Genomic DNA, 17657 nt, shown 5'->3' with positions numbered 1-17657 from the left:
GGCCTAGTTCAATTTTCCAGATTTGTTAATATTTTTTTTCTCTGTAGTCCTTTGTATTCAAAATAGAAACATGTTTTTCTGGCCTTAGATAAAACAATATTTAAACTTCTTGTCTGTCTCTTTGGTCCTATAAGGAAAATAAGAGATAAAGCAAGAAACAATATAATACAATCTGCTGCAACTGCAAGCTATTCCTTTGAAGGTTTTGGACATAATTTGTATTATTTCTGTTGCAGAATAGATTTGGGATAAATGTTCCTGTTGCAACTTCTTTTCACTTGCATAGGTTGTGAACCTGTTCAACATGTTCATCACTTATGGAGACACATTTCTGCCCACTCCCAGCAGCTATGATGAGCTGTATTATGAAATCATTCGGATGCACCAGAATTTTGACAACCTTTATTCTATGGGTGAGTGCCTCCTGACTTGTCAGGACTGCTGCTGCCTGGAAGTGAGGGTGGTGGAAGAGGGATGTTTGTGTCAGGTGTTTCCTGTCTGCCTGCTACTGATGTGTACCATGCTGGGTGAACGTTTGGTGTATGTGCATGTGTGAGCACGTGTGCTGGGGCATGTTGCTAAATTAAGAATTGAGAGAGGGATAAACTTATTGAAAGGATAAGGTTTTTTTTAAAGTCACAAAAAAGTAAGAATGGACTCCTTGCCCTTCCCTCTGTCACTTAATGTTGAAAATACAAATTTATTGTCACAATGTAATATGTGGTATTTCATGCATTTTGTGTAGTTTTCCTCTATTACATTTGACAGTTTTAAGTCACAAAGCAGGTACATGCTGCACATGCTGCTGGGTACACCCAGCATAGAGAAACACTGAATGCAAATAGGAATTTGGAAAAGAATTTGAGAAACTTACAGCAAGAAGCTTGCTGTGCTAGACAAATCATGTCTACTTCACTCATTGCCAAAGCAGCCAAGAAAACAGCCCTCACAAACCTGCTTGTAGTGACAAGTGAATTGCTGGACTGAAGAATGTGCCCCCTGGCAAAATAGGGAGAAGCTGCCATCCTTCAAGAGAGAGGGAAGGGAGCCAAGTGACACCCAGCAGGGAAGAGGAGCAAAGAAGAGCAAGGAATGCATGGAGGCATAATCAGGCAGTGTTATGCACAGGAACCTGCAGCCCAGGGTAGCTGCAGCAGCACTGGTGTACTGCATACTTGAAGCTGTGAAAAAAAGAATATAGCTGTGTTCTTTGTTTGCATTATTCCAAAGGACATCTCATTCCTTCACCCTCCGCTCCATCCTCAGCGTGATCTCCCAATGAACCACAGGAGTTAATATAAGGTGTAAGGAGAGTTAAAGGGCAGGCAGTTGGCACAGCCCTCTTCTGACATGGGAGAGACATCCTCACCTAAATAAAAGTAGCTGACTATCCCCTGTAACTGCAAGCAGAAACAAACTGCCCTTTTGTATAAATTTCCCAGTTTTCAACCATTATGTAAGGGATCACTTGGCCATTTTTGTGCCCTCTGAGTGCATAAGATTTTTTGCTAACCCATTTTCTACTCCCAAGAGTTGCAGCTAGTAAGATGAGGTGCTTTTACTAGATAATAATTTTTTCAAACCCATCCCCTGTGGAAGCTGAAGGTAAGTGGAATAAAAGAATAATGCACTTAAATACTTCCTCAGTTGGGTTGCAAAAGGCACACCTGACCTGTTGAAACAATTTATCACATGAATGTTTACCCTCCTCCTATATATAGTAAACCCCATTGTATTACTCTTGCAGATGCCTGAATTGAATATATTACTTCAGGTATTCAAGTACAGTACCTACTGTTTGACAAAACAATGTTACTCAGAGCTGACAACTTTTTTTCTGCAGGTGACATGTAATGGTAGAATAGCAGGTGAGAAGGTAGCACTGTCTCAAGCTGATGAAAGCTACCAAGTGTCCTGATAGCTTCCCTTTGCCTGTCAGCCCATCTCTGAGAGTTTGACCCTTCTGTCCCCTAACCTGGGGATATTTGTTAGCACAAATGAGAAAGTTAGTCCTTTAGTTTTTCTGTTAATATAGTTGAGACTTTCCATGTTGGGAGTGGAGGTGGAATCTAATTGACTTAGTTTTTTTCTCTTGTTCTGTTTCTTGTTCTGAAACTGAACTTTATCTGGATCTGCAGGACTGCAAGCTTCTGTCCTTCAGTTATAGGCCTAAGTATGCAACCACTGTGCTTAAGCATAAACTTGTATCCATGTTTCTGGATGATCCAAATTTCAGATGGTGAGCTGTTCCTTCACTTCTAAATTGGGGGTGAACCTTTCTTGTGGAGCCTAACCTCCAGAAAACCATGTATGTACAAATTCATAGAAAATTCTCTTTGTTCAGGCAATATGGAAATTAATCAAAACATCTGCTACAGGATCTGTTATTGTTTTGATGCTTACCAAGAGTTGTGCAAGTAACTACTACCATAAAAACACTACATATTTTGACCTAAATAAATATTTTTGGTACTCTGGCAGAAAAGAATTGGATTCCCTAGAAGTTCTTCTGTTGCAGAATGTTTTCAGATCTACTCTTAAGTCTGTCAGAGACCATCTGTGCCAGAGAACACCACCCTTCTTCCTACAGGCAGTGTTTTTTCTTTATGCTGGTGTGTAATTCCTCTCTACAACTCTAGGTAAATGGGCATGTAAAGAATTCTTCATTGCTGGAGAGGGTTTAAACTGAAGTATGCAGTCCAGTTCAGATGGAACTTTGTGTAAGCAGCAGCTGGAGGAGAACAACTGTGTGTGGAATAAAAACTATTCTAGGCTTGGGATGCCGTTTTGTTTCTGGGGAAAATGAGCTGTGTATGTGAAGGTGAAAGCAGTTCAGAGAACCCAGATTCTTCCATCCCCTCTGCCTCCAAATCATTATTCTGTTCTACTCACCCCTTCCATGTTCATTATGTTTCTTATATGGGCTTTGAAGGGAACTTCTACCCTGGATCACAATAATCTCAAAGATGACCTTTGTTTTGATGTGGTTCCTGGACTGCCATCTTGCCAAACCAGATTTATTTTTTTTCCCATTTTGAGTTATGAAATTACCAGTTCTGTGCCAGCAGTAACTGTTTTCTCCTTTCAGTTCTAAGGCTGTCTACCAATGCTGGTCAATGGAAAGAGCCTGCAAGCAAGGTGACCCATGCATTAGTCAATATTAGGTAAGGAGTAGAAGTTAATTGCTCTTTAAAAGTTTCTCATTTCCTGTGTGACTACATTTTTATCATGACAGTTTCACATTTGTTTTAATGAATTTTGTTTTGAATTTGTTCTACTTGTTGGGCTAAATTGTTGCTCTAAACAGGGCTCACAGACAGAAAGGAATGATCACCAGGATTTGATTGTCCTCTAATAATTCTCTCAGCTCTTCTGTAGACTGAGTGCTTTCAAAGCACAGTACAAACTGTAATGAATTAATCCTCACATCATTCTTGGGAGAAGTTATACAGTAGAGAATAATGCTGTGCTGGCAGAGCAATTGTGAACTTAATGGATTTTTGTTGCATGATTCTATTGCAATTCCATAAAGCTATGAAGGGGACTGTAAGCCTGCTGTAATAAGCAGATTCGAGGCCTCTGAACATTGCAAGATTTTGGTGTGTGTTTAAAACAGATTATTTAAGGACATTTCAGTGTTCTCTTAAATCTCCTCTTCTTGTTGAAGGGCAGAAGGGGAGAAGTTATGCTTTACTTGTAAGACTAAGGAGTGTAAATCTAGGTGTGTATTCTTTCACAATGACAATACTTAAATTTTCTGGCACCTGAAACAGCTACTGCTGACCAAGCTGGGTACTGGGCACTGAGGACCATGCATGATTGATTGGAAAATGGAGGAATGTTGAGAGGGAAAATTTATTCTTAACTCTGGCTTGTAAACAAACCATAAAAGACAAAAGTACTTATACAAAAAAAAAATAATCTGTCACTTCCCTAGTCACTCCAGACGCTTGGTGTCTGTGCAACACCAAGTAGCTCAGTAATGTTGCATTGCTACTACTCATGGTTTTCTTCACTACAAAAGACATTATGTAGGACAAACTTGCTGAGGGCATTTCTCATGTCAATATACATCTTCCATGTCTGTAAACCACTTTAAAGGTTCCCTTAATAAATCTGTAAGCTTGATAATATCATATATGATTCAAAAGTTGTTTTTTTACTATCCTTATTTTTGGGTTTATTGAAGCAGATGTAAGTGAACATGTGTGGGTAGATAGTGCACTTGGAGTGAAGCAGCAGAACAGGTGGCTGTTGACTAATGTCACTGAATGTGATACAGAGTTCTGCTCAGGGAGTGCTCTGTAAAACCAGCTAAAGAAATCTGAACTCAGAAGAGAGAAAAACCCAATGATCACAGAGCGTTTGTACTCTCCTCTGGCTTGTGGAACCAAAACTTTGCATGGGTTTATTTCCTGTTGGCTTTGCAACTGCTTTTGTGAAGATCAGCATGCAGCTGAGAACAAGATGCAACCAAAAAGCTGGCACCATGATGCACTTCAAGGACAGCCTGCACCAGGCATGTTCAGGAGGTGGTGATGTCTGGAAGCATGAAGCCTCTAGTCTGTTTATCTTCTGGACTTCTGGTAGCTTTCCTCTGCTCCACCCAACTGCTCATCTGTGTTGAAATGTCACAAATGACTGCTTTTCGTTCAGTGAAATTAGTAAAGGTCTAAATTACAGATGATTCAAGGCCTTGAGAGGGATTAGAATTCTGACAAATTGGTCTGTTTGATTTATCCTATTTCCTTGCTCTGAAAAAAAAAAAAGGGAGTTTTTTTTTCTTCTAGTTAGTTTTCTTCTGGTAGTAAAAATACTACGTTTGAAGGGTTCTTTCTGAATAGATTTCAGCGCAGCCAGAGAAGTCCAAAGGTAGTGTGCTTTTGTGAAGGTGTTTGACAGTGTGGTAGTTCAAAGTGGTGACTGGGACTAGAACCTGGCCTAGCTCCCCATTATTTGGGTTTCCTTCTTTGTTTGTGCCCCTTTGACTTTCCCTTAGAGTGGTCTTAGCATACTGTGTCTTATTTGGATGCTTTTGCCATGATGGAAATGAATTTAGAGAAATCCACACTGGAGTTATTCCTCACCTTGCTTCATCATTCTGTAAAGTTTTTATGAGCAGTGATTATCTGCTTTTTGCTGTAACTGGGCAGTGCAAAGTCATGCTTTGGTTTATATCTTGGTCTCAGTACACAGGCTATTTAAAAATAAATAAACATTGCAATTTCCTTATCCTAGGGCTTTTAGTGGGTTTTAGCAATCTAAAAGCATCTGCCTGTGCATGCATACAGTGGGCTTTTACAAGTGTCTTAAATCCTAGTGTACAATTTTATGTACATTTCTGCTGGGAGAGGACTGGTGAGTTGTTTATAATGTTTCAAGGCTAAAATGCATTTGTGTTACAGGAGTAACTGTAGAGGAGACACCAAACAGTCCTGCTTGTACCCCACAGTGCTGGACTGATGAGCTCTGCTGATGAGTTGCTTAAATAGACAGTCAGGATGAGTAATACCCAGAGAATCTTAGACACGTTCTTTTTTAAACTCAGCCGCAGAGAGATCCTGCTTTGTGTATCCTATTATGGTATGAACAGTACCTTTTAGTTGGACTAAAAGTTTTCCAGTAGACAGTCTGAATTCTGTTGTTGCTGATTATTTGATTTTTGTTGTCCTTACTCCAGTCAAAAAAGCAGTCATGAATATTCTTTTTGAGTATTAAGAGGTAGGGAGGCTATTCTTGCTTTTTCTCCTTTCTGCAGATAATTCATCACTTCTGTCCAACTCAAAGAAAATGAAAAATTGAAGAAGAAAGAATAATAATATCTTTATCTGTCTGAAAATCTTACATACCAAACTGGAATGAGTGATTCTGATTGCTGTCCTATCTCATAACAGTCACTATAATTTCTGTCTGTGGATTTGTCTCTGTGGTTTTCATAAATAATTGAGATGTGATAGACTGCAAGATATAGCTGCAGCACTGATGGCGTTGAAATAAAGTGCAGCAGTTGGTGGTTTGAAAACTCACCTTCTCACCTATGAGGAAATAAACACATTTTGAGACAAGGTTTTTTTTCCCTTAACTAATGAGCCTCTTCAACATAACATTGTGCAGGTTTGCATTTAATGAGAATTTTATTAACACAGGGTTCAAAGGGGCATCTTCTCATTGCCTATTCAGTGAGAAAGGTGGCAGCTGCATCCCGTCTTCTTTAATAGACTTTCTCCTGATCAGGATTTTTCTGATGTGAATAAATAGATTAACTCAATGATTAATATGCTGAATTTCTCCCTCGTCTGAAATTCAGCCCCATCATAATTTTAAAAGTAATTTTATTTTTCTCACTGAAACACTTTTAATAAGAGGCAGTTATTTTGTAGCATGGAACTAGGCAATAGGATTTTTAAGGTGTTTTCTGTGCTGTTGTAGCATATACTACAAGCCTTACTTGGGTACTTTCATTCACTCTTCCATCTTGCAGCTACTTTTGTTCCATCACACCCTGTGTGATGCTTTTTCCTTGAACAGAAGGTGCTGCTTCTCCCAGGGCTGCTTTTGGAGTTGTAAAGGAGAGACTAGGGATTTCAGAGGAGCACTCAGGAGCGTTGCATGGATGTGTTTTATGGTTTTGCTTTATGTCTGTCTATACAGGAGCACTCTGAATGAATATTTGTAATTTTACTTAGACCAAATTGGACTGTTGTTGTTTGTTGTAGGATACTTGTCACCCTGACCCTGCAGCTATAGCTCCTGATAAATTACCAGCACTCACAGAACTGCACTTGTTGAAAACCTTGACAGAAGAGAGGGCTCTATTCAGATATTTTTTTGGAAAGTGTACCTAGTGTCTTCAGGATTGTTCCATCAGACTGCAAGGAATTTAGCATTTGTTTAAGCAGAGAGAAGACCAGAATGCTGCTGACCAAGTCATGTTGCAATGGCTTTTATTCAGGATATGTGAAATTTGATCTGTTGATAGGGAAATGCATCTGTATTTGTGGTATAGGTGGTGGATTGTAGTCAGCTGAGACTGTGTGCAAAATGTGTTTATATCTGTACACATACACACATTTTTGTCCTTCCCTCTCTGCACAGACATAATAGACATACAAACACATTTCTTGCCAATATGAATCAGAGTGAAAATGGGAGAGCAAGCCTAAAGCCTGTTTATGAAAATAAATGGTCAAGTAAATCTAAATGCATATATATAAAAATACAGATATCTGTATGACCATTATAGGTATATGCACCTATATAAATGTGAACATCCATGTATGGATGTCTGTGTATATATAAATGCATGTATAATACATATACAGATATACACACATATATACACTTAAATTATATATATTTATTTACATATAGAAGACACACACAAACATGTTTCCTTTGACAATGGACTTATTAAAGCCATAATCAGAGCTGGAAATACCAAGCATATTCTTGTTTCCAGCTTGTCCCAGATGAGCCACAAGGGTTGGCTCTAGGTGCTCGGGTGTTGCTTCTTCCAGCAGTGCTGTTGCTCTGGATGAGTCCCCTGGGACTGTGGGACCATGTGGAACTGCTCAGGGCCAGCCAGTGCAGAGCAGCAGAGGGTGCTCAGGCATGCAGGTTACAGCCCACAGTGATCTGGAGTTCATTCCCTGCAATTCTTAAAACCACCTGTGAGGTCTACACTGATGGAATAACAACTCCATTGAATTGTTCACTGAGGTGTGTTTAATAGTAATGACCTCTGACATGTTGCCACTGCTAATCAACCTGACTGAACTCAGATCACAGGATAGTAAAAGACAGTCAACAATTATTTTTTTAATAAGAAAAAAGCAACAAAACGCAAAGAGAAACTCAGAAATGTATTTTATCAGTATTTTTAAATTGTAACACAAACTCGACAAGATTATGGATCAAATTCTTACTAAAATAATGTACAAAAACTTCAGAAGTGTATGTATCCAAACTATTTGAAGAATTAGTTCAGTTCAGTTTTTGGGTGGTAGTGTGGTAGCTTGAAAAAAAATTCTGATGCTGTAAATGTGAAAACAGGTTTTAGATGACGATTCTGGCTTTGTTCTGGTTCTTTTTTGGTGATCTGTGGTCATTCCTCACAGAAGTAACAAAACTAGCAGACCCTTCTTGTCATTTCATGTGTTTTTTGTTGCATGCTTTTCTGACTGCACAGGGACTTTGGCAGAGCAGAACAGTTCCTGAAATGCCACGTGGTTATAACAGAGTTATAGTGGTTACTGAGAGTTCACCTGCTACCACTGCTTGTTTTTCACTCGACCTTGCAGTATTATGGTAGGGAAAGTTCCTTTACTAGGAGCAACAGATCTTGATGTGTACAGGTTCTGGCATTAGCTGGCACCTGAACAGAGGAAGCAGGTGGATTGAAAGAAGGAGGACATTATGGCCAGCAGCATACTGACAGGAGAATCAGAAAAGAAGGAAAGAAACATTCCTTACTTGGGTGGCAGTGTTTCACCTTTTCACAGCAGTCTAACCCATGTTTCAATTATTTTTATTAGTATTTAAGGCTTTATCTAGTCGTGTAACTTCAGCACTTTGTTTCTTGTATGTTATCTGATTTCTTCTCGAGGTAGGAGTGTTAGTTTTCAGTCATTGCTCTTTATTTACTAGCTGATTCATCTTGGTGTTTCTTTTACAGAACCATAGCCAATTTAATTCTGCTATAATTTTCTTTCATTCTTTCTAATTTGTGCAGTGGCTTAATTAAATGTTGTCTCTGCCACTGGCCCAAATCCAGAGAGCAAATCTGTTGGTTGAGTGGTGTTGTATGGACCAATTCCACAAACACAGCAGCATGGTTTGGCAAGTTGGGTGCATCCCAGGTCATCTTCCTTCTTTCTGCCAGTTACTTCTGTTTCTGCCATGAAGGGACTCTGACAATGTCAAGACTGTTTTCTCTTTAATAAATTTCTGTTTTCAGTAGGTTTTCAGAAGGATTGATTTCTTTGTGATTTCCTTCTTTTTCTGATGACTTACAGTTTCTGGAGCTGATGCTGATTTTAAGCAAAGATGTTTGTATGGCAAAGAATGCCTCTGTCTGAGATACCATAGCCATGGCGTGCTTTCTTCAGGGCATTTGGATGCCATTCTCCAGAGATCACTTTTTCTCTAAAATTTCATCCTCAAAGTAAACAAGGCTTTTTGGATTGGGGGGAGGAGGTTCTTGAAGTGATTTATTCTGAAGGATGGTAAATTAGGATGGTAACCTCGCTTAACTGACTTTCTTAGCTTTTTTCCAAGGTCTGCAACTGTATCAGCAGCTTTCATCTCCTTTCTTCCTGTCTCAAAGGTGACAGGCTGACCTTCAAGAGGGGCCTGGGAGTAGGATCCACTTCTGTACTTCAGCTGCTCTACAGGGTTTGTTATGGAGGTGAGCCTTTTGAAGGCTCAGATTGTTTGCTGGGCTGAAAGGAAACTCCAGACTCCTCTGCAGAGCAGCCACTGCTTGGCAGCTTACTCCAAAGCTCAGCAGGTCTCTTAGTTCATGTGATTCTTGTAAGGTGAACATCTCAGTGCTGTTTGTCCACTTGTGAGCTTTTGTCCTCCTGGCATTTCATTGGAAACATTTATTCCTTGAAATGTGAAAGATTTGCAAAGTTAGGCAGGATCTGTAGCTACTTACTTATCTGTAGGCTTACTTACTTGGTGAGAAATGTTGCCTCCGTTGCTAATATATTAGAACTCAGATTTAATTTGCTCTTTTTCAAGTACAGCCGCTCTATGAACAAAAAATTCCTGTCTGCAGATCTCTGCTGGACTCATGGGTGCAGACTGTAGGCTTACAAGTTGGTGTTAGTTAAACTGTTAGTAATTTTTTTTATAAGCTGTGTATGCAGCTTTGGAAGTGTGATGTTGGCACATAATTTCAGCTTTTGTGCTGATGAATTTGGGGTGTGAAGCTTTGGAAAAACAGTAGAGGAGAGAAGTCAGAGACTTCTCAGTGCAGTTGTAGTCTGTTTGATTTATGTGAGTGACTGTGCACTGCCTGGTCTGAAGAAGTGTTGGCAGCAGGCAAGAAATTGTTTTTTGTTTTGCTTGCCAAATACCTTTCTCTGTAGAAACATAAAAGCAGTGGAGAATATATGTAAGCATAGGGAGTACTTCTGGTTTATTTCAGAAGTGGATATAATATTTATTGGTCAGAAGTTATTTTTCTGTCTCATTTGCAGATATTTTGGTCTTGAATCCATGTGCTGGACACAGGCAAGTAATGTCTGAGCTCAGTAATGCATTAAAGCAGGTGCTGCAAACCTAGGATGCAGACTTGTATACATCTTGGGTATTTTGTTGAAGCTCAAAATCCAGAGAGCTCTGCTGTTTGTTTCTGAATTGTTGTATTGTTTCCTCCTGTTTATGAGAACAATCTTCATTATTATTCTGGTACTGTGGCTGGCATGAGTTCAGTTCCTAATTGATAGATTTCAACCTTACAGTCAATGCCTTTGTTGGTAGCTCTGTTGCAGCCAGGAAGCAACCAGATTCTTTTGGCCCCAAGAACTGGCTCTACTGGAACATGATTGAGGCACAGTTTGAAGCAGCTGTTTATAGCTTGTTGGAACTTTGTCCATGCTGGTTTTATTCTTTGGGTAAATATAAGGGACTCTGATCTCTGCTGGTCTCAAATCTGGCTTTCAAGATTTGCTTCAGTGAAGAAAGAACATTAAGCAACTTTCTTCATAACCCAAACAATGTAAAAATCATTGTGAGCTTAAATAACACCTTTTTCCCTTGAAAAGTGATGTAGTATAATGCTGTTTTGCTCTTTCTGTTTAAAAGAAATCTGTTGCTCACAGCAGCAGCCAGAATTATTATTCCCTCTGAAAGTCTGGGCTGTGGGATGTGTACTTACAGAAAAGCTTTTCAAAAACCAGCAACATGTATTTCTTATTATCTTATACTAGTGGGGGGCCTAAAATTTGGGTTAGCTCTAGGAATGTAAATGCCTTGTTCTCCTAATCTTCCTTTAGGACTAAACTGACAAAGTACCCACTCATTAAGTACATCTGTTCATTAAGGTAATGAAGTACCTACCTTATCTTGAGCTGAAAGCAAGGATAATACATTGTTAGCATGACTGCAGAACTGCAGTTAGTTTTTTTTCTGGTGCATTCCACATTGCACCAGAATCTGGAGCTCAGTTCCCAGGGAACTGTGAGAGGAAGACATCTTGTTTCTAAGACTTTGATCATTAAAATAAATACTCATTCCAGCTTTTAAAGTTAAGGTGTTGGGTTTTTTTAGGAGCTCTAGCCAGGAAGGCAGAAAAAGTTGTCTCGCCCTACCAATACGCCGTCTTAGCCTATTTGGCAAGCAAAACAAAAAACAATTTCTTGCCTGGTGCCACACTTCTTCAGACCAGGCAGTGCACAGTCACTCACATAAATCAAGGCTACAAAGGGGCTAACTTTGCAACTGCTAGTAAATACCGGTGGGCTAAGGTGAAAGAAAAATACTACTTGGAGGGGAAGGGAAAATCAGAACCTGAGTGAGTGTGATTTCCACACACCACACCCCCTTCCCACTCCCCCACTTTCCAAACTGAAATCTATGTGCTCTAATATCTCTGAGTCCAGATAGAAACACTAAGATACATCAGAGTTTCTGGTGGCCTGAATGAAATTGACTGCTTGGGAATCCCAAAATGCAGCCTTTTATTCCTATTCTATGTAGTCTTTAAATTTTTTTTCCTAATCTTTGCAGCTAGAAGAAAATTCAGAAAGTGATGGCATAATGCTTGAGCACTTTCTCCCTTAGTTCTCAGGTCAGACTTCTGTTGCCTGTTTCAAGGGATGCTGACTGAAGGTTCAGCAGTCAGAAATGCCCATGTGCTCAGCTGATTCTCAGCAATCAAAGCCAACCAGATTAAGGTAACAACAATCCCATGAAGAATTCATTTGTGTTGAGTACCAGATTCTGGTATCTTATCCTGGTAAGGGTTTAATTAAAGGATGTTCCTCTGGCAAAACTGCCAAGTGTGCCTCCTCAGCCTGCGCTCTGCTCACTTGGAGGAGGTATAAACTGACAGTGTTCCTGCCTTCTCTGTGGGAGCAGCCTGCATCATGCACCTGCATGTAAAGGAAGAGACTGGGGTCCTCACCCAGGATAAAACTGTGTAGGCAGGACAAAAAAGGACAAAACAATGTGTTTTAATGTGGGTCTGTTGTCAAGCTTCTGTTGGATATACATACATGACTGGCTGTGTCAGCCTGCAGAGGGTGGAGGCACAAACAGCTCAGTGTTAGGGGCAGCAGGATGGTCTCTCCTAGCAGCATTGATCTGTTGAACTAGTTTTAAGCTGAAATGCTGCCAAGTAGTTTTAATGGTTATGTCTAGAGTCATCAGTGGTCACTGATGAGACACTTTGCAAGGTCTGAACACATGTTCTCTTGCTTGTGCTGGTATAGTGCAGGGTGGATTTTTAAAACTCTTCTTGCTGTTAATATGAACATAATCATTGCCTAAAGCTTTGCCTTAAGTACTGGGCTTGAGATGATAGTACTGTGAGCACAAAAAGTGGGAACTTGGGTGTTACATGGTAGTCTGAAGTAGGAGATCACTGATTCATTGAAGGCATCTCATTGCAGTGGAGTCCTGTTTAATAGGATATAAAAGCATGGTCTCAAATGCATCTTATTTTCAGGGTGACTAGAAGTGGAATGACCTTAAAAGCTCCCTGGCAATCCTTTTGCCTGACTTTGTTAGAAAACTTTGAAAGCCTAGAGCTTTTTCATGTTGCTGCTTTAGTGATTAATTAGGTCGTCACTTTGTGTGTTAATTACAGTGACATTTTTCTTCTCATTAGTTGGATTATGGAAAGTTTTTGAGTCTGTGTGGGATGGGAGGTAATGCAACCTTTGTGGCCAAGGGAAGGATGATTTCAAACTTTAGAACATTGAATTTCAATGGTGGCTTTGGGTGCAGTTTTAAAAAAAAACCTGCAATCCACTATACAAAATGTGGCTGGTAAGTGTGTGCATTGAGGGCAGGATAAATGCCTTTTATTCTAAACAAACGTGACGTTGCACACACTTTGGGTGAGGAATTTTAAACTGGATCCTTCTGCTGGAAGATTGTGTAGTTGTGTATTATGTTAATGAATGTAAAGCTCTTGCTGCTTATGGGGGAGGTGAATATGATATACCTCATATAATGTCCTTCATGGTGTGTCCAAAAAGACTTTACAGAGAGACCATTAAGCAAAGCAGTGTATTATGAACAAAGGCCTATTGCTTTTACTTAATTTTTTTTCTAATTATTTAATGTCCTCATAATTTTGCAGCACTGTTTGCTTTAAAATCTGAGCTTTACGTTAATTTTTTATGATATTTGAGATGAGCTTGTCTGAGGCAGACATTCCCTTGTAAACTTAGAAAGCAATAAGTCTGCCTTACGTTGTTCTGGATTCCTTAGTTGGAAAGCTGTTTGTTGCTTTGATATTAAATCCCCACATGTGAGGTTCCTTGAGCCTTGCTGAAGGAGCAGAATGTGCAGTTCTCACTGGGTAGCACCTATTTTTCTTCCTTGTTTGGTGACATTTACCTTTAGCATGAAACAAGAGTGTCCAGGATCTGAAGTTTGCCTGGGAAGTAAGATGGCAATAAGGAAGGCTCTTCTCAGAATGAGTGATCCCATACTAGGCCAGATAGCTCAGTGCAGTCTCCATCCTTGGGACTTACTAACATCTTACCTGATAGCTGTGGGTTAACTGGCCCAGTGCTGGGTACAGAGTTGGACCATGGAACCTGCCAAGGTCCTTTTTAACCTAACCCATATGATTTTAGAGGGCAGTCTCTTCACTGTATGGTCCAATGGTAGAAGAAGCAAGAAAGTTTGTTTTCATAGAGTGTGTTGTGCTGTGTGTTAACTCTGGACCTGTCTGTTAGACATGCAGAGTAGGGCACTTAAGTCAGTAGGCACTTGGCATCTATTTTCTTTCCCTGAAAGATCTTTAAAGGGTAAAAACTAGAGAACTTGCTGTATGTTGCAGATGCCCAGTATTGTCTGCTGTCTGTGATCTGACCATGAAATTGGATCCTGCTGATGAGATCCAACTACGCAAGTCAGTCATTTGTGAGGAGAAGCTGTTCTCAGTGTGATTAATGCTGTGGTTGGTGATGGGCACGGAAAGCTCTGCTTTGAATAATGCTCATAATGGCATATTCCCCTGTGTGTGTGCATCTAAAGGAAGAGGCTGTGCTTATGAGATTGAGGGCATTTAAGAGGCAGCTAATGACAAGTGAAAATGATAGCTAGGATAGATTAATTGTTAAATGAATTGTGCCTGCCCTCGCTGTTGTTTTAATGTGGTATTGGTCTGGGTATGATGTTATATAGCAGAAAAGCATCAGGGAGCAATACTGTGCGCTTGGGTTCAGGTCAGAGGAGTTTAAAGGCTTAACCATCAGGAGTTTTCTCTAGTTTAAACATCTTTTTGCAGTGTGGGGTTTTCTTCTTTCCCTCTGGGAATACAGAAATCTTTGTTTTGATTAATTTTGGTTTAATGAGTTGTTTTGGACAATGGAGTAAGGCAGTATTTTCTCATAATGAGTTAAATATAAACTTTGCATTAACTGTTTCTGGAATGAGATGATGCTAACTGAACTTGGTGTGGAGCATAACTCAGGGTTGTTTTTTATTTTTTTTTTTAATTGTACTGTCTCCAGGACTACATATTTAACTTGGATTTGTCATGGGGCTGCTTTATATTCATGCCTTCAGTCTGAGTGGAGCATAAGGGAAATTAAGCTGGAAGAGGTCTGAAAGCAGCCAGGCATAGGTGATGAAATTACTGTGAAGAAATCTATCCTTTGAATTGATTTGGAGTGACAGTGGGGCAGGAAGGCATTGGCAGAAGTTGTATGTCTGTTGCAAGCTTTTGTTCACACATGGCCAGTAGCTTCATCTGAGTGAATTTTGTGTACTTTCTAAATGAAATGCTACTACAGTAATTTCACGAATACAAGCCGCACCAATTTGACCAAAATTTTGGTGGAAACCCGGAAGTGCGGCCAATATTCCGGGGCGGCTAATACATTAACAAAATTCTAAAAGCTGCCAACACGGAAGTGATAGCCCGCGGCAGCCCCAAGCCAAGCTGGAGCCCGGCCGGCCCCGGCTGAAGTGGGAAAGCCTGGCAGAGGCGGGGCCAGCAGTGTGGGGGGCGGGCGGCAGAGCCTGAGCCAGCAGGGCGGGGCAGGGGGGGCGGCAGAGCCCGGGCCAGCAGGGCGGGGGAGCCCGGGAGAACTGGGGCTAGCAGTGCAGGGGAGCATGGCAGAAGCAGGAAGGCCGGCGGGTGGGGCTGCCTGGCAGCGGGGGAAGCCCAGCAGAATCGGGGCCAGCAGCGTGGGGGAGCCCGGCGGTGCGAGGGCCTGCAGTGCCGGTCAGGGCGAGGAAACGCGGCGGCGGTGCAGATGGGAGGGGGCGGCCGGCGAGCCTGGCGGCAGCGGCTGGCCCGCCGGCAGGGCGACTACGTTAACGCAGCAGCGACGCGGCCGGCATGTCTGCCAGCGGCGGCAGTGCCTGGCCCGCCGGCAGGGCGACTACGTTAACGCAGCGGCGACGCGGCCGGCATGCCTGCCAGCGGCGGCAGCGCCTGGCCCGCCGGCAGTGCGACTACGTTAACGCAGCGGCGACGCGGCCGGCATGCCTGCCAGCGGCGGCAGCGGCTGGCCCGCCGGCAGGGCGACTACGTTAACGCAGCGGCGACGCGGCCGGCATGCCTGCCAGCGGCGGCAGTGCCTGGCCCGCCGGCAGGGCGACTACGTTAACGCAGCGGTGGGGCGGTGCTGACGGGAGAGGGGGGCCAGTGAGCCCGGCGGCGGCTGCAGCACCACCCGGCCGGCCCCATCAGCAACCATGAGCGGGCCGAGCCTGCCTGGCCCCGCCCCGAGCCAGTAAAGCCCGCTATGCCGCGATCCTGTTACTAATTGGCCAATTTGTGAAAGCTGCGCATGGATTCTCGCGACGAACGAAAGTGCGGCTAATATTCGGGGTGCGGCTTATCTATTGACAAAGACAGCAACATTGTCGAGGCACCGGGGGTGCGGCTTATAATCCGTGCGGCTTGTATTCGTGAAACTACTGTACATGTGTTTGAATAAAAGTTTAGTGGTCCCTGTTAGGACTTAACTGTACTGAGGGGTTCTTAAACCCCTTTTCTCTGCTCATGCTTTTTTATTTTTAAATTATTTTCTGTGTTTGGAGGGGAATCAGTTTGGGCCAAGGGCACTTAGAGGATGTGAGCTTTGATTGCTTTCAGCCTGCTAATCCTCATGATCCCAACTGTGCACTCAGGCAGAAGAAAAATAATACCGTCTACACAGGAAGATAGACTTTCTGTTAAGTATTTTCCTTTCCTAGGAAGAGAGGAGGCCTTCAAATTCATCTTATAGAAAGATAAACTTGTATGGAGACAGGAGCAGACAAGCATCAGGAATCATGATTTCCTTCTGAAGGACTCTTGGCTCATGCTTTGCCCAATCCAGCAAAGAGAAAACTACTGGATACTGCTAATGTAGTGGAAAACAAAAGTGATGTAGAACAGCTTCTGAAGCTGAAGGGTAGTTTGTAATGGGAACAAATGGAGAGGGAGGGAGTATCATGAATAAGTAAAAATTGGAAGTGAACCGTTTTCTAAAATTAAAAGCACTGAGAGTCTGGGGCACTCCTGTAATCTGTTAGAATCATGCAATCTAAACATGGAAGAATTATTTTGAAGCTGAGAATGAGAGAATGGGGGAAGCCAGAACCCCATATTTGCACCAGGAGGAGGCCAGGTGAAAGATGTCTGCAGAGGTTCTCAGTGAGCAAGGAAGGTGGAGATTTTTTATGGTTTGACTTTTTTTTTTTTTTTTTAATTCCCCCTCCCCTCATCAGTAACGTTATTGACTCCAGAGCATTTGAGATGGATCAGATCATGTTGTTTAAGATGTGATTCATATAGTGTGAGAGATACCATTGTAGGGTTTTCTACAGTACAAGGCATGTAAAAACTCATACCTGCTGTTACATGCTATGTAGGTTATTTGCTTCCTGCATCAGTGATTGAGAACCTGTTAGTGTTAACAGGGTAGCCACTTCAAAAAGACAGATGCCACTCCATCCTGTTAGGGATCACTTTTCCACTGAAGGAAGACAGTAAATGTCTTCAGTAAAATTCAGGGACTGGCTAACAAATTGAGGTTTAGAATACATTACAGATGATGAATGAGATCCCCTTAAAGGGAAATCTGTTCGTTTGACTTAGTGCGCTTACGATTAATTGCTTGCCAGATTAAATTGCTCTGTAAAACGCATGCTACTTTATTCAATCTCTTCATGATGAGATTAGCTGGGCTATGCTGGTTCTTTGTATGTTAATTACAGTGGTATTTTCTTCTCCAATTTAATTATTAAATTGTTTAGCACAGCATGCTTTCTCCTAGCCTCAGGAAAGTTGTCTGTATTTTTCTTTTGACCACCATTCTATAATTACACTGCCCTTTTTCCAGAATTTTTCTGGGTTCCTTTGTAGAAGTATCGCACACTGTAAAGGATGCATCCTGAGATTTTTCTGGGGTTTTTTTGGTGTGCTGCTGAAACACAGAAATTGTTCTAATCTTGTATAGCTTCGTTATGTGACA

General features: G+C 41.6%; 1 protein-coding gene across 2 annotated transcripts in view; it reads left to right on the top strand.

Annotated features, from left to right (window-relative positions):
* ARMH3 (armadillo like helical domain containing 3) overlaps window positions 1–17657 on the top strand; it is a 125182-nt gene that overhangs the window by 51820 nt on the left and 55705 nt on the right. For both annotated transcript variants that reach the window (XM_033066182.1, XM_033066183.2), the window contains exons 22-23: window positions 287–413; window positions 3089–3164. In XM_033066182.1, coding sequence (XP_032922073.1) covers window positions 287–413; window positions 3089–3164 — 203 coding nt within the window. The remainder of the gene's footprint in view (window positions 1–286; window positions 414–3088; window positions 3165–17657) is intronic.

The sequence above is a fragment of the Catharus ustulatus genome, chromosome 8, assembly GCF_009819885.2.
Source record: "Catharus ustulatus isolate bCatUst1 chromosome 8, bCatUst1.pri.v2, whole genome shotgun sequence".
Lineage (NCBI taxonomy): Eukaryota > Metazoa > Chordata > Aves > Passeriformes > Turdidae > Catharus > Catharus ustulatus.
The sequence above is the reverse complement of the archived record's forward strand: the minus strand, read 5'-3'. Positions and strand labels throughout refer to the sequence as shown.